Below are 27226 nucleotides of genomic sequence, written 5' to 3'. Positions count from 1 at the left end.
TTCTCCCCTTCCCTCATTCTAGGTACAGCTGGGCAGCATGGTAGATAGAAGCAGTAGTAGATAGTAACAGTAGATAGTTGATAGAGCCCTTCGCCTGCAGTCAGGAAGATCTGAGTTCAAATTCAGCCTCAGGCACTTAAAAATTGTGCAACCAGTAGCAAATCACTTAACCTCAACTGCAAAATGGAGAGAATGATAGCACCCCAGGGTTGTTGTGAGGATTAAATGAGATAATATGTGTAAAGGCTTAACACAGTGTCTGGCATTTAGTAGATACTACATAAATGCTTATTCCCTCCCTCTAAGTTCCAGCCAAACCAGCCTACCTGTTGCTTCTGTTTTTGGTTTCTTTGGTGTTTTGGTTTTTTTTGGTTAGGCAATGGGGTTAAGTGACCTACCCAGGGTCACACAGCTAGTAAGTGTTATATGTCTGAGGCCACATTTGAACTCAGGTCCTCCTGACTCCAGGGCTGGTGCTCTATCCCCTGCGCCACCTAGCTGCCCCTACCTGTTGCTTCTGCAACTCTACCTCCCTTCTATACTTTTGTACAGGCTGGCCCCCTTGCCTGGAATGCACTTCTTTACTTCTTGGATTTCCTGGCTTTCTCCAAGGCTTAGCTAAGAGATCACCTTCTCTGGCAAGCCTCTCCTAACCTCCTTAAGTCATTAGAGGTCTCTCCTTCAAATTATCACATACATACTTATCTGCTTACACATTCTATTCCCCAGTAAGAATATAAATTCCTTAAAGTCAGAAACTACCATTACTTTGTCTCTGTATTGCCAGGGATAGTGCCATGCACATAACAAGCATTTAGAAAACGCTTCTCAGATAGCTGGGTACAGAAATACCTTTCACACGACAGGGGAAGGGGAGAAGGGGAAATCGGAACAAGGGAAGCTTAAGGAAGGCATTAGCTCTGACCAAAACAAACTCTATAACAGCTCTTTTTCAGTTGGCAAAGAATGAGAATCTAAGGGGGTGCCCACCCACCAGGGAATGGCTGAGCAAGATACGTGTGTGTGAATCCATATGTACATACATGTACATACTGTGTGTGTGCACAATGAAATACTATTGTGCTGTTAGAAATTATGAAGGGGACAGTTTTAGAAAATCTGGGAAGACTTATAATAACTGATGCAGAGAGAAGTAAGCACTAACCGGAAGAACAATTCATACACTGCCTGAATTAGGAACTCTGGTCAGCATAATCAATAACTATGATTTCAGAGGACTGATGATGAAACATGCTCCCCACCTCCTGATAAAGAGGCAAAGGACTTAATGAGTGCAAAAATGAGATGCGCACGTGTATGTGTGTGTGTCTGTGTGTGTGTGTGTAGGTAGATCTCCTTTTGGACTTGGCCAATGCAGACATTTGTTTTGCTTGAATACACATATTCATAATTGGGGTTTTGTTTTTCTTTTGCTCTTAATTGGGGTGGAGAGAGGAGGAGAAGTCAGATTTTTGCTAATTGAAAAAAAATGAAATTTAGTTAAAAAAAAGAAAAGAAAATGTTTATTGGATTGGATATAAAATGAAAGGATGAGATTAGATCATCTCTAAAGGGCCATTCCAGAACTCAAGCTACTTGAGGAAACAGCCTCAGAGGGGCTAAGCAATTTGCCAAAGGTCACACAGCTAGGATGTGGTTAAGTCACAGACACCCCCCACCATGCCAATTCAGATCTTCCATTTCGAAGTCTAAGAAGCAGCCTTCTACTCTATCACTAATACCACAAAGCCCAGGTAGAATGTCTGAGTTGGAAAAACACCAAGAGGCTCAAACTCTGCTCAGTTCTAAGTGAAGAAACAGAGATTCTGGGTCACAAAATTATCAGCAGACCCGAGATGAAAAGCAGGGTCTCCTAATACACAGCCCATCACTACTAATAACTCCATGTGATGCACACAGTCCAACAGAACATGCAAAGGTAAAGACACAAATATTTACAGATATGCATCTTAGTCACAACCTTGGATCACACAGCTAACATCACAAGAATTGTTCAGTGTAAGAAGGGAAAGGGGAACAGGGGGAGAAGGGAAGAGGGGAGGGGAAAGAGGATAGTGGGAAGATGAGGAAGAAGGAAAAGGGAAAGGAAGGGGAGGGAGATGATGAGGGAGAAAGAGGGAGGAGGGGAAAGAGGAATGGTGAAGGAGAGAGGGAATGGGCAAGAGGAAAGAGGATAGTGGGAAGAGGGGAAAAGGGAAGGAGAGGAAGATGATGAGGGAGCGAGAGGGAGGAAGGGAAAGAGGAATGATGAAGCAGAGAGAGAAGGGAAGGGGCGAGCATAAACAGGATAGTGGGAAGAAGAGGGAAAGAGAAGGAGAGGGAGATGATGAGGGAGAGAGAGGGAGGAGGTGAAAGAGGAATGATGAAGGAGAGAGAGAAGTGAAGGGGCAAGGGGAAAGAAGATAGCAGAAGATGAGGAAGAGGGGAAAAGGGAAAGACAGGAAGAGGGAGATGATGAGGGAGAGAGAGGGAGGAGGGGAAAGAGGAATGATGGAGAGAGAGAAGGGAAGGGGAGAGGGGAAAGTGATAGAGAAAGATGATGACAGAGAGGGGAAGGAAGAGGGGAAATAGAGGGAGAGTGAAATGATGAGGAAGCATTAACCAGGAAGAGGTGAGGCACAAACTATAAACCTGACCCTGAACTTCAAAATTTAGTGAAGGCAGTTATAGCAAACAAGAAAATTGGCCCACGCATAGACATGGAACCTGGGACAAGTCAGTCAATCCTTACACAAAGATTAGAACAATGCCCGGTCCACATCCTTGGCCCCCTGCTCTTTTCTCCTCTCTATCCCTTCAAGAGTTTGTCTATTATCACCTCTAAAAAGCATTAATTAAAATATGTTTAATGGGTATGTAAACGTAAAGCCTATGTCAGATTGTGCGCCATCTTGGGGAGGGTGGGAAGGAGAAAAAGGGAGAAAAATTTTCAACTCAAAAGCATATGGAAAAAAAAATTTTTAAACAAAAATTAAAAAAAAAAAGTATTAATTTCCTATGGATAATTCTAATTTGGGTATATTGCCATCACCTCAAATTCAACACATTTAAAACCAAGCTCATCATCTGTCTCCAACCCCAAAAGAAGCTCTGTTGTCTGATTTCCTTGTTATTGTTGGGAATATTGCATCATTATACCAAAGATCTACACTGCGGGTCATTTATAACCCTTCTCCCTCCTTTATTTCCTAGATCCAAGCCACTGCCAAGTCCCTCTTCCTTCCAAATGTCTTTCAGATTCACTCCTTTCTCTCAACTCCCATAATAATCAGGCCCTCACTGTATTTCACCTGGAACACTACAAGAGCCTCCTAGTTGGTCTTCTGGCTTCTTGTTTTCTCCCTCAATAAAAAAAAATTCACATATTTAAACGACTTCTCCCAGATAGTAAGTATCTATAGATAGTAAAGGTCCCATCATAAACAAATTAGAGGAGCAAGAAAGACACTTCCCTTTAGATGTACGGATCAAGGATAAGTTTAGCAAAAGAAAGGATCATGGAAAATAAGACGAACAGTTTTGATTACATAAAATTAAAATTTTTTGCACAAACAAAACCAGTGCAGCTGAAATTAGAAGGGAAACAGTTTGAACTGAGGGGAAAAAAATTGCAGCAGGTTTCTTGGATAAAGGTCTCATTTCCAAAATAAATAAGGAATTGATTCAAATTTATAAGAATAAGAGCCATTCCCCAAAAGATATATGGTCAAGGGATATTAATAGGCAGTTTTCAAGCTATCAACAGACATATGAAAACATGTACTAAATCACTAATAATTCAAGAAATACTAACAAACGGGAGGTCCTACCTGACACCTAACAGATTGACAAGGACGACAAAAAAGAAAAAAGAAAGTTGTTGGAGGAGCTATGAGATAGGGGATATACTGATGAATTATTAGTGGAACTATGAATTGGTTCTGCAGAGCAATCTGGAACTATGGCCCCCCAAAATCGGTAGACCATGCACACTCTGATCCAGCAATAATACCTCTGCTAGGCTTGTACCCCAAAGAGATCAAAGAATTATCATTATTAATTATTATTTTGGGAAAGGATCCATATGTACAAAAATACTTATAACAGCCATTTTCATAGTGACAAAAAATGGAAATTAAGGGGGTACCCACAGATTGGGGAATGGTTGAGCAAATTATGGTATCTGAATATAATGAAATTCTGTTGTGCCATATGACATGATGGAAGGGACAGAGAAACCTGGAAAGATTTGTATCAACTGATATACAGGGAAGTGAGCAGAACTGGAAGAACAAGTTATACAATAAGAACATTATAAAGAAAAACAACTTTCAAAGACTTAAGAATCGCAAACAACGAGGTAATCAATCACAATTCCACCCGACTCATGATGAAGCGGTCTACTCACCTCTTACCCCCCCCCACACACACATAATCTTGACAGGAAGAGACCCAAGACACGTAATGAGACAAACATTTCTGGACATAGTCAACATAGGAATTTGTTTTGGTTGACTAATCATATTTGTTACAATGTTTTTTTTGTTTGTTGGCTTTCAGTTGGGGAAGGTAGGAGGGAGAGAAAATATATATCTGTTAATAAAAAAAGTTTAAAAAAGGAAGATTGTATAAATATTATTGTTTCTGTTTACATATGAGGAAACAGGTCCAGATAGGATGTGACTTGTCCAAGGCCATACATCTAGAAAACTCCAACACAAAGACTCAGATCCAGATCTCTTGACTCTCAGACCAAAGCTCTCACCACTCCACCAAGATCCCTTTAATCCATCCTGCACATTAATTCCAGGTGATCATTTTATTAAAGTCATCAAAAACCTTATTAATTCAATTCAACATTCTGGCATTTTTAAAATGCCTACTATGGAGCGAAGAACTTTGTTAGGAGCTGGCTATACAAAGACAAAACAAAAATCTGTGCCTTCAAGGAATTTACATTCCATAGGGGAAATAAGATATTACACACAGAATAGTAAATAAAAAGTATGTGCAAATTTCAATCTTTGTATCACTCCAAGTACTGAGTACTGAATCTCAGAACTAGAAGAGATGTTAAGTCATCTAGTCCAACCCCTACCTGAATGACTAAAATAGCAGCTTCTTCGTGCAACTGTGCTATTCCAGATCTTACAAAGTTTTCCTGTTTCATCTAGCTCCGATTCTTCTGCCTGGATTTCAAGGAAGACACCCCACTTCCAGCCTCACCTTAAGGTCTATGCAACTTTACCTCCCATTGATCCCCAACATACCCTCAGCTCCAGTCAGGTGGGTGGTCTCTCCCTGTCCTTCACATGTGCCAAACCCATTTCAGCCTCCATGACTTTGTTCATACAGCTTCCCCATTCTGGAATTTTCCCCAAACTTCCCACCATCTATTCCAAATCCGACTCAGCCTTCAATGTCCAAAGAGGGAGGGAGTCTGCCACATCTCTGTGTACCAAGTTCTGAGTGAGAGAGGAAACCTCCCTGCCAGCTGGAAAAGGGAAAAGAGAAACCTCAAAGCAGTGTTGGGGTGGGTTACGAAAGCCAGAGAAAGGAGAGAAGGGGCTGGGGAACTCCATCCCTAGAGGCATCTCCCTTCAGTTAGGCTTCACAAGATAAAAAGAGTTAAGAGGGAGAAAGGAGGAGGAAGATAAGGAGGAGGGCGAAGAAGAGGAGGAAGAAGAGGAAGGGGAGGAGGAGGAGGAGGAAGATCTTCCATCCTCTGATGGATAGGCACGATTTTCATCACTGCTTTGGTTGCCCTGGTAACCAGGGACAGCCCAGTGGAGAGTACAGTACTAGAACATCATGTTTTCTTTCACTATCTTATCTATCTCCTCACACCCCCTCTCTGCTCATCCTCTCCTGCCTAGGACAGCTCTACTAGATGCCCTTCTCCTCCTTTTTCAGGGGGGTCACCTCCCCATCCGAACCCTCCACTCATCTATCTCACAGTGCTGGAGCTGGGGGGACAGAGCAGAGCTCTTAGCCTAGGAAGGCCTCCCACCTCCAGGGTCAGAGGGGGGGATTGGGATGGCCCCCACCCCAACCCTCCATCCTCAGCTCCATGTCCCCAGCCAGCTCCTACTGAAGTCACCCGACACCATCGTGAATCTGTATCCTCCCAGTATTATTCACATGCCCAGGGAGAGGGCGGTATGCTCCCTCCCAAGTCCCCACAGCTCCTGCCTCCCAACCCCTCCCCCCCTCCCCCGCAGATACCCTTTCTACATGTCCCAAGAGCAGACACACTGTACTTGCCGTGTGAGGTTATATAACCATTATATAACATGGTGGCACCAATAACCACATGGTTACGCAGGAACCAGAGACAAGCCAGGATCTGGACTCAACCCAAGTGAGTAGACAGGGCCCCTGCCTGACCCAAGGACAGATGGAAGTCAAAGCAACATCAGAGAACAGGGACCCTAGCCCTGGATACACCCACCCCTCCCAACCTAGAGTCACATGGAGAAAAACTTGCCTGGCTGAGGTCTTTCAATCCTCCTGCAGATAACACTCAGGGGTGAAGGTGGGTGTCCTCTCTTGACTCTTGTTCAATTCACGCCCACAGGGTCTTCTGGCCTTCTAGTTTTCCCCAAAGAGTCTCCTGCTGTCTGGGTCCCAGTTCCCATCAAGGGGGGGTTTGGGGGAGGGGGTGAAACAGTCGAGCAGAACAGGGCCTGTACCCCACCCCAGGCACACAGAGACATTGGTACATGTTTGTTTCAGGAACAAGTGCTGCAGAGACTCTGGATTTGGCTCGGCCAGATGTCCCCCACTCTCATTTGCCAAGCAGCTAAGGGAAAAAAAATGGAAAGGGTAAAAAGAAAAAAACCCTCATTTTTAAAAATCCCAAAAAACCGGTGGTTGTGAACAAAGCTGAGGAGTATGGGGGCTCCTTCCCCTAACTCCCACCCCGCTTCCGCCTCCTGCTCCCCAGCTCCCCTCCTGCAGAACTTGGCTGAACTTCAGCATGGAGGAAGGCAAACGCTGCGCGCCGCCCCTCCCCACAAATACACACCCAGAGACCCCAGCTCACTGCAGTGACCACGCCTCCTCCTCTGTAGAGGGAGGGGGAGGAAAAGAACAGCCCCCTCCCCTACTCCTCTTCCGCATGGCAGCCCTGGCTAGGGGGCTCCTGGAGAAAGGTGGAGCGTGGAGGGGCAGCCGCACCTGCCCAGGGTGGGTCCCGGGGCCACACCCTGGCTGGCTGGGAGAGAGGCAGGCCGGCAGGGCGATGCAGATGTAGCCCCCAAACATGTGGCTGCACCTGCCTCCCTCCAGGCTCCTCTCTTGCTCCCACATCTACCTACCCCGGCTAGGGGGTGAGGAGCGGGAACCCCACCTGCCTAGCCCTTCATATCCAAGAGCGCTCCCTCTCGACCACCTGTCTGTCTCTCCCACGCCCGTTCACACCCTGCAGACCCCTCCCCACTTCCTTCCCCCATGCTGTCCCCAGGGTCCTCCTTAGGCCTTCCACTGTTGGTTCTCCTCTCCCCAGGGCCCTGTTCTGCAGCAAAGGGGGCACCACGCCCACTGCAGGGGAGGAGAGGAAAGGGTGGGGGGGTCCCGCGTGGGGGATGCTCAGCTCCTGGCGCAGGGAGCTGATTCTGCGCCTGCACCTGCCCCGAGATCCCCCGCGCGCCGGCAGCCGTGCCCACTGACCACGCCGCGGGGGGCGGGGGTACCCCAAGAGCCTTCTCCCAGCTGCGCCGGGGGACCGGGAAGCACGGGGGGGGGAGGGGCGCAGCGGGGGGCATTAACCCCAGGGCAGTGGACCCCCGGCTGCAGGCCCCCAGCTAGCTGTGCACGCTCCCAGACCAGGCCAGGGCCGACTCTTACCTTCCTTCGGGAGCCAGCTTCCGGAGTGGGGGCGGTGCTTGGGGAGGGGGCCCTGGGGGCCCCCAGTGGGGTTGGAGCTGGGGCGGCCGCCGCGGCCGGCCGCCGGCTCCTCTGCGGCCGCCGCCGAGCCAGCGTGTGAGCTCAGCCCCCGAGCCCGGGCGCTTCCCACGCTCTGCTCGCGGGGCCCCGCCACCTAGCGGTCGCGTGTGGGCAGCGCAGCCTGGGCTGGGGACAAGTGCTGCAGCCTAGGCTGGGCCGGCTCAGGGACGAATCCCCAGACCTGGAGCCGGCCGTGCAGGCCGGGAGGGCCCCTAAACGCAAGCCAGAGCACGCCCTGATCTTGGTCTGGGATCCCATGTACTGGCCTGGCTTTGGCCTGGCTTTGGCCTGGAAGGAAGCTTAGAAGAGGTGGGTCAATAAACAATAAACTGTGTGCCAGGCACTGTGCTAAATGCTGGGGGGATACAAAAAGAGGCAGAAGACAGGTCCTGCCCTCAAGGAGGGCACTCTAAATGGGTAGCCTATATGCAAACCACTATATACAAACAAGCTATAGACGGGATAAATGATAAATAATTAACGAGGGAAAACACTAGAATTAAGGGGTGACCCTGGGTAAGTCACTGAACCCTTCTCAGCCTATGTCCTCATCTACAAAATGGAGATGATAATAACACTTTGCTCATAAGGTGGTGAAAATCCAGTGGGAGAATATATATGTAGAGAGCTTTGCAAATATTAAAGTGATGAATAAATGTTAGGTTTTTTAAAACTTTTTTTCAAATTCTGAACTTAAAAAAAAAATAAAGCAAGCATTTCCATAACAAAGTGGGATAGAAAAAAAAGAGGATTGCACCTGAAACTTCAGATCTATTATGCAGAACTTGCTATTCCCTTTAAATATACAACAAAGTTATCTCGTAACTTTCTTTTTTTCCAGCTCCACCACCCTGGAGACAGCTCCCATTAGGTAAATGTTAGTGTTTACTAGAAGCAGAGACAGAATTGGAACTTGGGTCTCTGGACTCCATATTAAGTTCCTGTTTCCTTGCAAATGAGGAAGTAAGGGGTGGAGAGCTGAAGGGACTTCCTGAGGTCACTCGGGCTAGTCAGCTGAGCCAGGGCTGAGGAGGCAACTTGGTGAAATGGAAAGATCTTGAGTCAAGAGGAAACAATTCCAGTCAGACAAGTCCCAGCCTCTCTGGCCCTTTGTCCACACCCCTAGCCCTGCCTAGAAAAGCCAAGAGCAGGACTCATTAAACCCATTCCTCTTCATCCAGCCAGGACTTCCTTTAACATTTTTTTTTCCAGAATCAGACCCATTTCACTTGTATAGACAGCTGCCAATGAGAAAAACTCCTGCTAATTCAGTGAAGTCGAATTCTGGAGACAGAAGGCCTGGGTTCAAATCCTACCTCAGGACAAAACTAACTCCATGACCTTGAATCAGGTGGCTGGAGTAGATGTCCTTTGAGGTCCCTCCCAGCTCTAAAACTAGGTTCTTAATATCCTTAATCTCTCTCTCTCTCTCTCTCTCTCTCTCTCTCTCTCTCTCTCTCTCTCTATATATATATATATATATATATATATATATATATATATATATATGTATAAAATGTGTGTGTGTCTATATGTATGTACATGTGTGTGTATACATGCATATATATATATATATATATATATATATATATATTTTAAAAATGTATGTATACATACAATCTCTTCCAGAGTTCCCTGGAGGCCCTGAGAAATTAAGGGGCTTGCTTAGGGTCGCACAGCCTTAATGTGTCAGAGGCAGGGCTTGGATGCTGTCTCAGAGACCAGTCTCCCAGATCTGTCTGGGGATGGACCTGGATGGAGCAGGGGACTGAGGCATCCATCAGTCAGAAGGGGAGGGCTTGGAATGGGGGAGGGAGAGGAATTGCAGGGAGCAAATGGTCAAGGGTAAAGAGGGAGGAGAGATAAGGGATGTAAAGGCTTTGGAAACTTTAAAGTGATGTTTATGTCTGTTTTCATCCCTGCCACCTCCATTTTTAAAGGCTTCCTGGACAGCCCCAGCTTACTGCCTGAAGCACCTTCTCCCCTGCTCTGAACCTCCATGCTTTGCTTGGTGTATCCAGAACAGCTCCGTTCTCAGATTCCTCTGATCTGGGGGATCAGAGTGATAATATCTGGAAAGCTGTTAAAGCACCGTATAATGTTAGCTATTATTATCTGGGTGAACTCCTACAGACTCTACCACTCATATGACACATCAGAAACTGCCTAGTAATAAATCAATCCGCAATCATTTATTAAATGCTTACTATCTACCTTAGGGAGCACAGTGGATAGAATGCAGGGCCTGGAAGCAGGAAGACTCATCTTCCTGAATTCAAATTTGGCCTCAGACACTTCTAGCTGTGTGACCCTGGCCAAGTCACTTAACTCTGTGTGCCTCCATTTCCTCATCTGTAAAATGAACTGGAGAAGGAATTGGCACTCCAGTATCTCTGCCAAGAAAACTCCAAATGGGGTCAGGAAGAGTCAGACAGGACTGAAAAATGACAACAATTTAACAAAATCTACCTTGCCTTGTGCTGAGCACAAAGGATACATATATGAGCAAGCCTGAGAGTTCTTGCCCACTGTATTTTTGATAAGAGAAGAGAACACATAAAAGGGAGCTGAGGGGAAGAGGGAGTGTTCCCGAGATGAGTGGCTACTGGCAATGACAGAGTTCTGATTCAAGGAGCCAACCCAAAAGCTCACCTATTAAGTGCTATAGTTCAGAAATGGTCAGTGCAGAGTAGTCAACATCCCTGACAAGTGACCATCCTGTCCCTTTTTAAAGATTTCCAGGGATCAGGAACCAGAGACCCATTCCACCTTTAAACACCCCTGAGTGTTAGTAGACTTTTTTTCCACTCTGGTCAATGATTGCAAAATCTCTTCGGTAAATGTGAAAATATTTGGCCTTAGCTGAGGATCTCATTTTAGGGACTAATTAATCAATCAAATGTTATTGGATAGGGTTCCAGGCCTGGAGTCAAGAAGACTCCTCTTCCTGAATTCAAATCTGGCCTCAGACATTTACTAGCTGTGTGACCCTGGGCAAGTCACTTAACCCTGTTTGCCTCAATTTCCTCATCTGTAAAATAAGCTGGAGAAGGAAAGGTTAAACTACTCCAGTATCTCTGCCAAGAAAATCCCAGATGGGGTCACAGAGAGTCAGACATAACTGAAAAACAATTGAATCCATACATCACAGAACCAATCCCTGAACGGTAGATAGTTGACTTGTTACAATCATTCCCAAAGAATTATATATTTAGAGCCAAAAGAGACCTTAAAGGTCATCCAGAAAAACTACTAATTTTTTTTAACAGGTGCAGGAACTGAGGTCCAGAGGGTTTCAGTGATTTGCCCAAGGTCACCCAGGCAAGTTGGTGGCAAACTCAGGTTTCAAACCCGAGTGATCTGACTTCAGATACATGGCTCTTACGAGGGACAATAGCAATAAAGAAATAAGTCAGGCGGGCGATGGGGAGGGACACTGCTGAATGATTTTTCCATAATCAGCTATTAAAGACTTGTACTACTAATTAGTCTATTAATTAGACATTTTTTTCATGCTTCCACATGTTATCAGCCTGCCAAGGCAGAGAAAACCCAACCCCTGGGACAGAAGATAAGAAAAATCAGAGAGACAAAGGTAGCAAATTCTAATAACTGTGTGTGTGTGTGTGTGTTTGTGTGTGTTAAGAGCACAGTTCTCAGTGCCCTGGGAAAATCCATCTTCAATAAAGGATGAGACATTTAACAATACTCTAAGGTGGGGGAGAGGGGTGTGTGTGTGTGTGTGTGTGTGTGTGTGTGTGTGTGAATTTGAGATGACCTTTGTTGATCCAGAAGGAGGGAAATTAGAATCTATTTAGGGGCCCATTCTGTCAGTCAATCTGGGACCATTTTTTAAGCACCTCATCTGTGCCAGGTACTGTGCTAAGCACTGGGGATACAAAAAGAAGCAAAAGACAGTCCCTGCCCTCAAGGAGCTTACAATCTAACAAGGAGACAACATGCAAACAAATACATTCAAACTACATACAGGATAAAAAGGAAATCATTAATGAGGGGAGGAGCTAGAATTAAGAGGGATAGAAGTCTTCTTGTAGACAATGGGGTTTTAGTTGGAATTTGGAGGAAGCCAGGGAAGTGAACAGACAGGCAGAGAGAGAAGGTAGAATGGTCTGGGCATGCCGGCAGCTAGAGAAAATTCTCCGAGCAAGAGATGGAGTATCTTATTTGGGGAATGAGCAGGAGGCCAGTGTCACTGGATGGAAGGGTATATGGTGGAGAGAAGACTACAAAGGTGGGAGAGGAGGAAAGGGGGCTGGGGTGTGAAGGGCTGTGAATGTCAAACAGAAGATTTTTGCCTTTGTTCCTGGAGGGGACAGGGAGTCCCTGGAGTTTATTGAGTTGGAGTGGACCATCTTTTTGGTGAAAGGCTTGGGCTTTCCTTTCTACCTTGGGCGACTGACTGATATTTCCTGAGTTGCCAGCAGAATGTTGTTGTGCAATCAGTCTGGTTGTGTCCAACTCTTTGTGACCCCATTTGGGGTTTTCTTGGCAAAGAAAATGGAGTGGTTTGCCATTTCCTTCTCCAGCACATTTTACAGATGAAGAAACTGAGGCAAATGGGTTAAGTGACTTGCCTAGAGTCACACAGCTAGTAAGTAGGTAAGGCTGGATTTGAACTCAAGTCTTTCTGACTCCAGGCCCAGCGCTCTATCCACTGCGCCACCTAGCGGCCACTACCAGAGGAATACAAGGTGTTTATTCCAGTGCTGCCAAAATGTGTTCAAAATTGTCACTGTTTACATATCTTTCTGCTTTTGGTCAATCAATGACCATGTATAAAGTTTCTATTCTGTGACAGGCACTGAGCTAAGTACTTTCTAAGTCCTTTCCTCACAACAACCCTATGCATTAAGCAAGGTGCATATTATTATTCCCATTATACATATGAGGAAACCGAGGCTCTGAAAGATTAAATGACTTACTTTGGGCCAGATCTGCTGCTAATTCTTAAGTCTCGTGTGACACCATGCTGTCCCTCCAAGTGCTCTCCCTGCAAGAAAAGTAATGGAAAGAAAAGAAAGTCCGTAATTGGTGCCCTTGCAGCTGACATCAAACAGCTATGAAGACTGCTGCTCTTCCTCTCCATAGGAAGGCACTTGCAATGAAATCTACCAGATGTGAACAATCTTTTTTTTCCGTTTTTCCACATGCTTTCCAGATATTAAGCTACTGTTGGGCCTTATTCCCAGGGCAATGTCTCCCCAGAGGCACTTGATTTTGTGGAGGTAGGAGAAGGGGAGAAAAAATGTAGTCCTTTCAAGCAGTAATCATTTATCAAGTGCCTTCTGTGTGCCAGGCACTGTGCTAAGTGTTGGAGATACAAAAAGAAGCAAAAGAAAGTCCCTGCCCTCAAGCAGCTTACAACCTAATGCAGATGAATAGAAAGGTAAAGGTATTAAAGCAGAAATGAAGATAGAGCCTTGTACAAAGTTGTGAGGAATAATAATAGTTAAACATTTATATGGTACTTTAAGGTTTATAAAACACTTTGCAAATATTACCTCCTTTGATAGTTACAATAACTCTTTAAGGTAGTTGCTATTGTTATTTCCATTTTACAGTTGAAAAAACTGAGGCAGACAGAGGCTAAGGGACTTCCCCAGGGAGGGAATAAGTATTTATATTGCACCACCTATATACCAGGCACTGTGCTAAGTACTTTACATATATTAGTTCATTTGCTCTTCATAACAAGCAAGGTAAGTGCTGTTATTGTTCCCAATTTACAGTTGAGGAAATTAAGGCAAGGAGGATAAATGGTCTGCCTTATATTTTATAGGAAAAAATGAGGCCGTTCTCCATGAGCTCCCTTTTGTCCCCTCTTCCTCATCCCCTATTGATCAGGTACCTTCTACCACTTCCTCCTCCTTCACCCATTTCCCATGATAAAGTGGCCTTACTTCTTACCAAGGCTAACTCCTCCACTTGTTCAGGCAATCCATTCCATCCCTTCTCCTCCAACAAATTGCACCCTCTGTCATCCCCACTCTGTCACTTCTTTTCCATCTCTCCCTCCCTCTCTGGTTCCTTCCCTACTGCCTGCAAACATGCACACATCTGTCCTAGCCTGAAAAAAACCCTCACTTGACCCCTCTAACTTGACCCCACTAACTATCATCCTATATCTCTCCTTGAAGAGGCCACATACAATAGGTACCTCTGCTTCCTCTCACACTCTTCTTAACCCTTTACATTCTGGCTTCCAATCTTCTTCCACAGAAATGGAATTTCTGTGGAATTAGTAACTCTCCAAAATTACCAATGGTTGCTTAGCTGCCAAATGCAGTGACCTGTTCACGGTTGTCATTGTCCTTGACCTCTCTGCAGCCTTTGGCACTGTTGACCACTGTCCCCTCCTTGCTATTCTCTTCTCTCCAGGTTTTCAGGACACCACTCTCTCTTGGTTCTCCTCCCACCTAACTCCTTTCCTTTTCTCCTTCTCTGTCTCTTTTGCTGGATCCTCATCCATATCATGCCCTCTAACCATAGGGGTGCCTCAGGGTTCTGGCCTGGGCCCTTTTCTCTTCTCCCTCTACCCTACTTCACTTGGTGATCACTTCGCTCCCATGGATTTGATTGTCACATCCGTGTTGATGATTCTCAAGCCTGTCTCTCCTGCCCTCAAACTCTCTGCTGACTTCTTGCGTCTCCAACTGTCTTTTAGACCTCTTAAAACTACATGTCCAGTAGACATCTTAAACTCAATATGCCCAAAACAGAGCTCTTTATCTTTCCCCTTGAAGCCTCTTCCCTTCCAACCTTCCCTATCACTGTAAAAGGTAACACCATCCTCCTGGCCCTCAGGCTCACAGCCTAGGAATTGTCCTGCATTCCTTACTATCTCTCATCCCCTCCCAATATCCAAGCTGTTGCCAAGGCCTGCTGATTTCACCTTTGCAGCATTTCTTCATTACACCCCCTTCTTTCCTCCGACACCCCTCTAGCGAAGGTCCTCATCACCCCACGCTGTGATTATTACAAGAGCATGCTGGTGGGTCTGCCTACCTCAGAGTTCTCCCCAATCCAATCCATCCTGCATAGCTGTTAAAGTGATTTTCCTGAAGAGCAGAGCAAACCACTTCTGTCTGTCTGTCTGTCTGTCTGTCTGTCTCTCTCTCTCTCTCTCTCACACACACACACACACACACACACACACACACACACACACACACACTCAGTGACTCCCTGTTGCTCCAGAAGCAAATGCAAAATGCTCTGTTTGACATTCAAAACCCTTCATGATCTAGCCCCATCCCACCCTCCAATTCTTCTTATACCTTACTCCCCACCATATAGTCTTCCATCTAGTGATACTGGCCTCCTTTTTCGGCTCCAGCCAGTTTCTTGCAGTTCCTCATGCCTGGAATGCTCTCCCTACTGACCTACCTGGCTTCCTTTAAGTCCCAATTAAAATCCCATCTTTTGCCCCAAACCCCGCCCCTTAATTCTAGTGCCTTCTCTCTACTAATTATTTCCTATCTATCCTATGTATAGCTTGCTTTGTCTACATATTTTTTTTTGCATGCTGTCTCCTTCATTAGATAATCAACTCCCAAAGGGTAGGCCTCTTTTTGTCTCCCCAGTGCTTAGCACATTACTGGGCACATAGCAGGTGCTTAATAAATGTTTATTGTTTGATTGGCATAGAGAACTCACAGTGAGGAAAGTCTCTCTACCAAGGCAGATTGGAAACTGTACAGTATTAGAGAGCTATCTGATGGCACAAAAAGAGTAAGCACCTTACTCAGGATCACACAGTTATTATGGGTTAGAGGCAGTATTGAACTTGGGTCCTCTTGACTTTTAGGCTAACTCTCTATCCACATTATGTCACCTTCCCCTCCCTCCAAATTATGTATATGTATATATGTGTGTGTATATATGTATGTATGTATCCACACATGCACATAAACATTCCTTTATGTCCAGAAGTCCTGATGGGGGCAGGGCTCATATGGATTATTATATCTAGGCTGACTCAAGCCACGCTTCACTCTGCTCCACCTCCCTATCCGTTCACTTGCCAATCTACTTGCCTCTCCCCAAAGGCCCTCCCCAAATCCACTACTGTCCAGTTCTGAAACCATGATCAAATCAGTCCTGCCATTGTTACTAGGAAGGATGTATGTCAGCTCCACTTCCCATCCTGGTAACTTCCCAAACCAGAGAACCACCATCACTGGCCACTACTGCCTTATATGTGTCATTGCCCCCCGTTCGAATGGCAACTCCTTATGTTACATCCCCAGCCCTTAGCAAAATGTGTGGCATATAATAGCCATGTCTGACTCTTCATGACCCCATAGACTGTACTATGCATGGGATTTTCTTGGCAAAGATACCAGAGTGGTTTGCCATTTCCTTCTCCAGCTCAGATGAGGAAACTGAGGCAAATAGAGGTAAAATGACTTGCCCAGGGTCACACAGTTAGTCAGTGTCTGAGGCCAGATTTGAACTCAGATCTTGCTGACTCCAGGCTCAGCACTCTATCCATAAGCCACCTAGCTGCCCTGCTTAATAACTTCTATTTCACGAGTAGTATGAGATAATATGTGTGAAACATTTTGCAAACCTTAAAGCACAAATAAATGCTAGTTGTTCGTTTCATGCATTCATATTCATGCATGTACACATGCAAATATTTATATGAATGTGCACAACTACTTAAATGGAGCTGTGATTTTACTGGTATGGTAAATGTCAGAACCCCTCTGTGCCTTCTTTGTTGCAGCCAGGTAGCACAGTGGATAGAGCGCTGGGGCTGGAGTCAAGAAGACCTGAGTTTAAATCCATGCTCAGATGCATACTAGCTGTGTGACCTTGGGTAAGTCACTCCACTGCTATCTGCCTCAGTTTCCTCATAGGGATAATAGGGATAATAGTAGCACCTACCTCATAGGGTTGGTGTTAGGATCAAATGATGTATTTGTAAAGTGCTTAGCATAGTGCCTGGAACATAGTAGGTGCTTAATAAATGCTTATTTCCTTCCTCTGCATCCATTCAACTCTTATTCCTGTTTTCCCCAAACCTTCCATTAAGGATACACTAGGTGGTGCAGTGGATAGAGCACAGGGCTTGGAATCAGGAACACTCATCTTTCTGAGTTCAAATGTAGCCTCAGACACTTACTAGCTTTGTGACCCTGGGCAAGTCACATCACCCTGTTTGCCTCAGTTTCCTCATCTGTAAAGTGAGTTGGAGAAGGAAATGGCAAACCTCTTCAGTATCTCTGCCAAGAAACCCCCAAATGGGGTCACAGTGGCTTGGAATAGACTGAATAACAACAATGATATACTAGAGATCTTATTTTGGCTTTTTTTAATACCCCAGGGGCCTCCATGCAGCACTCAGGCTGTCCACCTGTTGCCTCTCACTCCCAATCCATGCCCAGTCCACCTCCTTTCTCGGCCCTCTGTGTCCCTGATGACGCCTTTCTTGTTCCCCTGCGTGCTTAAGTCGTCACTGGTAACGTACATCAACTTGCTGATGCCCACCGTGCGTCTTTTCGGTGCCCTCTGAGCTACTTGCAATTTCAATTCCTCTGAGCTCAGACGTTCCATGATTCATAGCACCCCCCACACATGTACACCCAATCTGACCCACGAGTAGGTGTTACGATTAATCATCACCGGCTGATTACCCTGATTGCCTCATTTGTTAGCCCTCTGCGGCTGTCATATTTTCAGTAACTACATTTTGTTTGTCCTCATTCTGGTACAACCTTCATCTGGAATATCAGACAGATTTTTTGGAACACACGAGCTGTCCATATGTGGAGGACTTTCTTTCACATCATTATTTTCTGGCATGCTAAGAGGGCTAACCTATCCAGCTCATAGTACTGTGCTTTGCATATAGCAGATAATCAATAAATCATACATGAAGGAATGAACTCTTCACTCTGATTTATATATTCTCAGCCTGAGGGTTTAGATTACAGCAGAAGGGTTAGACAGTAGGATGAATTTACTGACAGGCAGTGGGACTGAAGGGAATTGGAGACCTGTCAATCCAAAGGTCTCCTCTTAGGCCTTATCCTCTTTGATCTCTTCCATGCAATGTTTCTATCAGCATAGCAGATAGAGCGTTGGACTTAAAGTCAGGGTTGGGATCCCACTTACCCAACTATGTGACCCTGGGCGAGGTGTCATTTAACTTCAGTTTTTTCATCTATGAAATGGGGATAACAACAACTCCCACCTCACAGAGTTGTTGTTAAGGGTCAAATTACATAATATATGCATAATACTTTGAAAATCTTCAAGCAGTGGCACAAGGGATAGAGTGCAGGGCCTGGCGTCAGAAAGATTTGAGTTCAAATACGGCCTCAGACACTTATAGCTGTGTGAGCCTGGGCAAGTCACTTAACCCTGTTTGCCTCAGTTTCCTCATCTACAAAATGAGCTGGAGAAGGAAATGGCAAACCACTCCAGTATCTTTGCCCAAAAAAGCCCCAAATGGAGTCACAAAGAGTCAGACATACCTGAACAACAACAAATCTGTTATGGACAACTAGGTGGCACACTGAGCTTGAAATCAGAAAAACTCATCTTCAGGAGTTCAAATCCAGCCTCAGACACTTACTAGCTGTGTGATACTGGGCAAGTCACTTAACCCTGTCTGCCTCAGTTTCCTCATCTATAAAATAAGCTGGAGAAGGAAATGGTAGCTTTGCCAAGAAAATCTCAAATAGCATCACTAAGATTGAGCACAACTGAAATGACTCAACAACAACAAATATTAGCTATTTTTATTATTATTATTATTATTATTACTGTTACGGTGAATCACCCTCCTCTTCTAGGGATTTTTTCCTTTCTTGGCATCTGTGATCCTCTTCCGACCGTTCTGTTTCTGCTCTCTCTTCTCTGTAGGCTCCTCTTCCTCCCTTTGCCTACTAGGGATGGACAGTCTTCCGGCACCGTATCCCCAGTAATAACTCTTCTTCAGTCAGTGCTCCCATCCTTTCCCATGTGGCTTCGGCTATTACTGCTTCTTTGCAGATGCTGCTAGCATCTCTTTACCTCTGTCCTGGATAGCTCTTCCAGGGTCCAGCCCCAGATCTCCAACGAACTTTTGGATATCTGCAACTAGATGGCCAGCTAGTATCTCACACTCAATATGGAGAACAGTTTTTTTTCTGAAACAATATGTCTGCAATTTATTATCTTCCCCCTCAAAACAAAAACAATTCGTCCAGACCCAGTGGCAAACTGAGGCACAGAATCCGGGGGTCATCCCTGATTCTTGTTATCTGCTCCAATATTCAATTGGCTATAATCACAGTAGTGTTTATATGAAAACTTCAAGGTTTGCAAAGTGATTTACATGGATTTGATCTTCACAACAAGGTAGGTGCTATTATTATCCCCATTTTCAGATGAGGACATTGAGGCTGAGGGAGTTTAAGTGAAGGAGCTGAGGTACAATTTGAACTCAGATCTCCCATACTTTAAGTCCAATGCTACCCACCCGGCTAGCTGACCACCTAGATGTCAATGTAGAATCCTGCCTGGTTTAGAGGCAAGACGTACAATCAGTCAGTCAACCAGTGTTTATTAAGTGCCTACTGTGTGCTAAGCACGAGAATGCAGGTGATTATGACAAGGCTCTGGCCTTTGAACAAGGAGCCTGCTCATGGGGAGAGAAGCAGGACCTGAATTGGGATGGAAGCAAGAGGGAACCAACATGGTTCAGAAGTGGTTAAGAATCCAAGTGGTTAAGAAAGAGGCAGGAAACTTATTGCAAGAGCAACAGAAGCTAGGTGGTGCTGTGGATTCAATACCAGGCCTGGAATCGGGAAGATCCGAGTTCAAATTTGACCTCTAACACCTACTAGCTGTGCAACCCCAAGCAAGTCACTTGACCACTGCTTGTCTCAGTTTCCCATCTGTAAAATGGGAATAATAATAGCACCTACCTTCCAGGGTTGTTGTGACAGTCAAAATGAGATAATATTTCTCAAGTGCCTAGCAGTGTCTGGTACAAAGTAGACACTGTACAAATGTTAGCTATCATTAACAGCAGGGATTCATGCTAACAAGTGAGTGTTGGGGTGCTGATTATCTGTCTGATTCACCTTGTCTCCCCAAAGCCTAGACCTCTGATTGTGATTGTGGGAATCCACCCTGTGCTGACAGTCTTGGCATGAGCCTAACGTATCCCTTCTTGACTCAGCCATACCAGGAAAGCAGTGGGTCCAGGCCACCACCTCCTGTCTATTCTACACTTTTGAGGTTTTTAATATCTAACCCCTTCATATCATTTCCACTGCCAAAACCCTGTCCTCTGCTCACTTCTCTGCTGGACTCCTAACTGATCTCCCTGCCTCCAATCTCTTCTTTGTCCAATATCTTCCAATGGCATTTCCTTACTGAATGACTTAATGCCTAAATTACTCTTTCAGGTGTATAACTTTGATCCTATCACTCCTTAGTTCAAAGATCTTGAATGATTCCTATTGCTTACCTAAGAAAAGTAATTTCTAATTGCATCATTCAAGGCTCTCCCATCTGGTTCCAATCTATCTTTCCAGCTCAATCTTCTACTTCTCTCCAGTACGTACTCTGTGTGCTGGCTAAACTTGTCTTAATCATCCTTGGTACCCTTGACCCATGCTGTTTTCATCCCTTCTCTTCCCATTAAAATTCTGCGTATCTAAGGCCTAACTCCAATGCCACCTCCTCCATGAAGTCTTCCCTAATTGCCGGTACATCTGGCTCCCAGCCAGGAGTAACCTCTTTCTGTCTCTGAAATTTGTAACACTTTTTATACAGATCAATGCCATCCTGCTTTGTATTGTAGTTATGACTGTGCATGTCTATTCTTCCCAGCTAGGTTGTACATCCCCTTGAGAGCAGGGATCATGTCTTATTCATCTTCAGTGGGTGGTACCCCCCTCCCAAGCCTTGCACACAGTAGGTACTCAGTAAATAATTCTTTCTCCACTCTCCCCTTAATGTAGCCTAAGATCAAATTAGGCTTTTTGTTTCCCATTGTTGATGCACACTGTGGGTCCCCCTGCCCCTCTCCCCAAGCCCAGGGCTCCTAATCATTGTTATGGCAGATAGGCAAGACCTTGCAAGGAGATATTTCATAATACCACCACAAGAGCCCTGGGTTTGAATCCTGGCTCTGCTCCCCACTACCTAGGTGACCTTGGGCAAGTAATTCCTTGTCTCTGGGCTTAGTTTTCTTTGCCTGCTAAATGAGGAGATTGGCCGACATCCTCCCCGAGGCTCCTTCCAGCTCGAACATTCTGTGATCCTAGGAGGGCCCGGTTATAAATGAGCCAAGAACAAGGCTCTTGCCCGGAATGTCCTAGAGGCAAAACCGCAAAGGTAATTCAATACCTCTCCTCCCTACATTCGCATGTTCCCCCATCAGCTAGTGCAAAGAATGTCCAAAGCAGGCGGGGGCCACAAGTTTTTGCTATAGGGGACGTGGGGCAAGGTGGGGGAAGCGAGAAGCCGAAGCGTAGATGGCATCTGAAAGGCCAACGGTAAACCGGCGCAGCCCTCCTCGTTCCCTTTGCTCCCTTCCGTGGCTTCATGCGAAGCTTTGGACAGGACCCAGCCGCACGAGCCCGCAAAGACCAGTAGATGGGGCGATTGCCGCATCGCTGCTGACGAGCTCCAAAGGGGTGGGACCGACCTCGGGGTACCGGAGAAAGGGACGTGACTTCCCAGCTGTCACAGAGAACAGTTACGCTGCCCCCCCCCCCCCCCCCCCCCCCCGGCATTTAGCCTCCAACAGACACAAACCTCCCCCTCCCCCTATCCTACATGGGATAGGAATTGGACAGGTTCCTAGTACGCCAGGCATTTTGTTATTCTGGAATCATTTCAGTCGCGTCCAACTCTTTCTGACCCCATTTGAGGTTTTCTTGGTAAAGATACTGGAGTGGTTGGTCATTTCGTTCTCAAGCTCATTTTACAGATGAGGAAACTGAGGCAAACAGGGTTAAGTGACTTGCCCAGGTCACATAGCTAGTGTCTGAGGCCACATTTGAACTCATCTTCCTGCCCCCAGGGCTGGTGCTCTATCCACTTTGCCACCTAGCTGTCACCAGGGCCTTGCTACCAGACATCAATTACTCAACAAGCATTTATTAAGCATCTACTATGTGCATGACACTGGGCTAGGTGCTGGAAATACAAAGACAAAAATCAAACTATCTATCCTCAAGGAACTTATTATAATCTACTGATAACAACACTCATATTCCCCCTCCCCCATATTTTCAAGGGAGCTGCCAGCCCCACCCCTCCCCAACTTTCACAAACCCAGCTAGTTACAAAAAATAACCATCATCCCTTTCCTGCCCCAACACAGTGACAAACAAGACTCCTTCCTATCTTTGGATTTTTCCAGCCTCAATTCCCTTTCCTCCTCTAGAGCCTCATGGAACACGGGGTCTGAATATGAGGCCAGAAAAAACCCAAGGGTAAAAGGAGTGGGAGGGGTGAAGACTAGGAAGCTGTTGGAGGGGGAAGGCCTGGTCCAGGCCAGATAAGAATGCGAGGATCAGACCTTCATTTGGCCCTGGTAGCTTCTGACCCCATTTACATGCCCTGCAAATTTCCTGGGGTCACTGAGCTGTGCAGACATGACTGGCATTATGCCCTCTTGGCTTCCTACGGCCAAAGGACTACGGAAAATCTTGGGTGGGTCAGGGGGTGCATGAAGTTCCATTTACACTTATTTTCCTAAAGCGGTGGGTGAAAGCGAATGTCTTAGCAGGTGGTAGAGTATCTAGAGAGTGAGCTCCCCAAATATCTCTGTTATCTGGTCCCTGAGGCTCAGGCTTCAGGTCCTAGAAGGAAAGCAGAGAGCCAGGGATGATAATGATACCTCACATTTCTTTAGTGCCTTTGGTTTATAAAAAGCATGTTCTTTACTATCACCCTGAGGTTAAGTAGTAGTTATTTTAAATATTCCCATTTTATAGATAGTAGAAAAGGGATAAGACCTTGCTGGTAATTCCCCTGCCCTTTTATTTTTATTCAGACCCCAAAAGGTTTCCCTATCTAGTGAGTTGCACAGAAACTAGACCCAGAGTTCACAGAATAGACCTCTGTAATGGGCTGGGCCTCATGAAATTCCCACACCCCTCCAAAATTCCTATTGTACTGGCCATCCTTGTATTCAGAGCCCATTATTCTGCCAAGATCGATAACATCTAGTTTTAACATTGGGTCTTTCCATTTTTCCTTTAGAAGGAAACTGCCAACACAACTCCTATCCACTCTACCCAAGGTTTTTCAGGGCCTAATCAGTACGAACAGCACCTCCCTCCAGCTTGGCACTATACCCCCTAAAGAAATGACCCTCCTATGACACCCCTTGGAGTTAGTTGTTTTTTTTTTTCTCCAAGGTTGACAAATAGAAGGAGTGGAGATTCCTTGGCCTTTGGGTCCCCTGAGCCGGCGTACTCTAGAAACAACCCTCCCCAGACGGGGGTCCCCACTTCCAGTGACCAGGTAGGCAGGGTCATTATCTCAGGTAAGAGTTTTGCTTGTGTTCCTCCATTAGAATGTGAGTTCCTCAAAGGCAAGGGTCATGTTTTTGCCTTTTTTTTTATGTCCAGGTGCTTAGTTCCTCAGACAAGGTAAATAAGTGCTTAATAAATGTTTACTGAATAAGGAGCCCAGACCTGAGCGATAGAAACATACCCATTTTACTATCACTTTAATTACAGTATTTACAAACATTTTTTCTCAAGGTGGAAAAAACCCCAAAAATTACAACCCTCTTCCCTGCCTCTGGAAAGTAATAGCTTCTAAGGGCTGCTGAACCCAGGGACTCTTGCTTCCTCCCTCTCCAGAACTATTCTATCCTTTTCTCCCAAGAGGCTGACTCCTGGTGGTGAGCAAAGAGTGTTGGGTGTGAAAGGGATGTGGAGGCACGGGGAACTGGGGGAGCGAGGCTCATGAAGGGATGGCACTAGTATAAACTCCTGAGAGCTACAGATGAGGAGGTCAAGGCTGTGACAGTCAGAAATAATGTCATCTTGCCTTTCCAAGGCTCTCGTTTGGGCACTTTCTTAGGGAAGCCACAGGAGCTGCCAACAGGCCGCACCCCTCGGCCCAGCTTCCTGTGCCCAAGAAGAGGTTTGTGATCTCTACTCCCCCCACCACTTTCCCCAGAGGAGGCCAAGATTGAGCACAATTTGCTATCACCGATACGTCCCCACATACCAGTATATACCTACAAATGCATGAGTACAGACCAAAAAAAAAAATTTAAGAATCTGGTTAGTTCTAATCCCCATCTCACAGAGAGCTGCCCACGGGCATATTTGCTTACAAGAGAAATGGCTGGGCTGTATTGGGCTTAAGAGGGAAGGCAAGGACAGCCAATTCTGTTTTGTAGGAGGACAGAGGGAAACATTTGGGGAAAAACAAGTTGTTTAGTCTTGATAAGTAGGCAGGAAGGACAGAAAGTGGTTAATGTGGCTTCCTTACAAGAAAGGAAGAAAATGGAAGGGAAAGCCCGGAATAATGGGCATCCTACACAGAAGCATTGGCAGCCCCAACTTTTCCTCTCTTCCTAGGAATTAGCAGTAGGAGAGTGGGGCCCTAGGGGGAGGTAGAGGTGGGGAGAGAGACCAGGGTGGCAGAGGTACTAACTCTCTGGTCTATCAGGGAGAGAGATTCATCTGGAGCTTGGCTCATGCCCCAGGAGCCCAGTCCCTATTTATATAGTACTATATATGGGTTCTGGAGCCTTAGCTCTTTCTTGTCACACCCTGGCCCCAAATAGACCAAGGTAAGAGTTAGGGTCCCCAGCAGGGCACGCTGTCCAGAGTAGTAAAGAGGCACCACTGACCTGGGGATCTGGTAATAAGAGAAATTCCTCCCCCAGCCCAACCTAGGAACACAAAAAAAGCTATGTGTAGTGAGAGGGAGAGGGAGAATGATAAAGGGTAAGAACAATTTGGGAACTGGTGTACTACATGGACAGCAGGGAGGGAAGGGTGGGGAGGAGCCTAGAGCTCTCTGGGGGGATGGTCTTTGCCCTCACCCCACCAGCTCCAAGCCCTTCCTTGTCCCATCACAGTTCTGTATCAGCCACCACGTGCTGTCTGGACGAGTGGCCATTGCTGGATGTGGCCTGGCTGGTCCCATTCTCTTGGGCCCCTCGGTTCTGACTGGCCTTTTCCTGTGAATCAGGGCTGGCCCCAGGGCCTGCACCATATCCCTGGCCTCCACCATTCTCCGTGTAATAGGGGTCTTCTCCCTAGACAGTATATAAATAAAGGGAGCATTACTGAAACAGGAAAGTATGGGGTCGATTGGTGTGGGTCCCAAAGAGGAGGGGGAAAAAGAAGGAGGGGAGGAGGAGAGGAGTGACATCTGTATTTGAAGACTCCATTCTTCCTGAAGAACAGGTCAGGGCTCCAGCTCCTGGGGACAGAGGAGAGAGGCACCAAAACATGTCACTGATGGCAAGAGGTTGGCCTGGTAGGGAGGCCTGGATGGTCCCCCTGGCCAGAGCACATTCCCAGGGCAGGCTAGGCATATCAGGATGCCAGGCCAGGAAATAGTGTTTCCCAAAAGATTTGCCCACAACCTTCTCTTCTCTCCTAGCCCCAACCTCTTCCTGACCAAAGAAGTGCAGACAGGCTGGTGACTGCTACATCCACCACCTACTTATGGGGCAAAGGAAAGGTCCTGGTGGTATCTCCCAGCATCTAACAGCTTTATAAATAAGTCTGAATGATTTGAAAAGACTCCTATTCTCCCCACCACCACCACACACTGCAGCTTTCCCCACAGGCAGCAATGAATGCATGACCTTAGCATTCCTTTCTATCTACTAAACACAGAGGTTCTCCCTCACAAACTGGACTCCAGTGAGCAAAGAACCCTCCCTCTCCCATAACCCAGCACCTTGTGATAAAACTGGATGTATATGGAAGAAGGGAGTCAGGGAAGGCTTGCTTTTCCAGTGGGAAAGGGGATGCTTTCTTCATACTTTTACCCACAGAAGTCTCAGTTTCCCTCACCCTTACAATGAGAGGGTCAGACTCTGTGAACTTAAAAGGTCTTTTCCAGCTCTGACACTATTAGCTATGACATTGTGATCATGCTATGAAGTAGCCCTGCAAAACCTCTGACTCCTCTCTTAACCAACCCTGGTGTCCTCACCAGCTCCCAGAACTGACCAATCTCTCTCCTGCAGGGCTCCAGCTCCGACGGTTCATGAGGAAGTAGCCAGCCGTGCCCAGAGCTGCTAACAGGAGACCTGAGGTGACCAGGGCAATCAGTGTTTTTCGGGAATAGCTTTGGTGACTCCGGATGTCCTGCTCCTGGAAGTCCTGGATCCCTAACTAGGAACAATGTGGACATAGACAAATGCCTGTCACTCATGGGAAGCCAGCCATGGGAAGGGAGGATAGGATGAGGCTAAGGACTGGAGGAGAAACCAAGCCCTCCCAGTTCTCATGTGTTTGGGGCCAAGTCAAAGTTGTGTCTTTTTTTTGTTTGTTTGTTTGTTGGTTTTTGTGAGGCACTTGGGGTTAAGTGACTTGCCCAGGGTCACACAGCTAGTGTCAAGCCAAGTCAAGGTTGTGAACCATGAGTGGTTACATATGTATGGTGGAAGCTGACCCTAGGGGTTATGTGTGGTGGGGTAAATAGAAGAATTTCTTACAAGTCATAACATTCAGCTTAAAAAGCAACTCGCAATGCTCTTCTGGGTAGGTGTTTTTATATAAGTGAGTATGGGTGAGTGAGTGCGAGTGTGAGAGAGTGTATGAGTGTGTACATGTATGTGAGTGTGAGAGTGTGTGTATGCATGTGTGTGAGTGCATGAATGTGAGTGTGTATGTGTGTGTGTGTGTTTGTGTGCTCGCATGGGAATAAAAAGAGCAGATCCAGGGGTAAAGCAGGATATGTGCCAGGGACAAAGGGTGAACACACAAAGAACGTGTGCACTCCCACTTACTATACTGGGAAGACCTGGACTCCAGTGACCTAGGTTCAAATTCCACCTCTGCCATTTATTAGCTTTGTGACTTTGGGCAAGTGAGTAAAAATCTCTCTGGCCTCAGCTTCCTCCTCCACAAAATGGGGGTAACTTTGTACTGAGGCACAGTGGTCCCAAAATCGAAAGACCTGTCTGAGTACCCTTGGACAAATCAGTTGGACCTCTCCAGTGCCCCCAGACAACTCTTCTAGAACACAAATGTTAGAACTCTGCCAGAGCCCTCTGATGTTATCTTTGATTTACATAGTACATATAGATCTTGAA

The 27226-nt window shown here is 46.1% G+C and overlaps 1 protein-coding gene and 1 long non-coding RNA gene across 5 annotated transcripts in view; one reads left to right on the top strand and one right to left on the bottom strand.

Moving 5' to 3' along the window:
• Nucleotides 1–6232: 6232 nt before the first annotated feature.
• On the top strand, nucleotides 6233–26661 carry LOC144457800 (uncharacterized). 2 transcript variants are annotated; one of them, XR_013487312.1, is made up of 4 exons: nucleotides 6233–6361; nucleotides 11480–11542; nucleotides 23346–23451; nucleotides 26156–26661. It is a non-coding gene; the product is annotated as an uncharacterized LOC144457800 (long non-coding RNA). The 2 variants fall into 2 exon arrangements; XR_013487311.1 differs by lacking the exon at nucleotides 11480–11542.
• CD34 (CD34 molecule) overlaps nucleotides 23626–27226 on the bottom strand; it is a 34677-nt gene continuing 31076 nt past the window's right edge. For 2 of the 3 annotated variants that reach the window (XM_021007822.2, XM_021007821.2), the window contains exons 7-8: nucleotides 26139–26303; nucleotides 23626–25210 (exon numbers count right to left, since the gene is read on the bottom strand). In XM_021007822.2, coding sequence (XP_020863481.1) covers nucleotides 25025–25210; nucleotides 26139–26303 — 351 coding nt within the window. In that variant the 3' untranslated portion in view covers nucleotides 23626–25024. The other variant, XM_021007823.2, reaches the window with a different exon arrangement.

This window comes from Phascolarctos cinereus, unplaced genomic scaffold, assembly GCF_003287225.1.
Source record: "Phascolarctos cinereus isolate Bilbo 61053 unplaced genomic scaffold, phaCin_HiC Scaffold_5;HRSCAF=322, whole genome shotgun sequence".
In the NCBI taxonomy this organism is placed as follows: domain Eukaryota; kingdom Metazoa; phylum Chordata; class Mammalia; order Diprotodontia; family Phascolarctidae; genus Phascolarctos; species Phascolarctos cinereus.
This window is presented reverse-complemented; position numbering and strand designations above follow the sequence as displayed.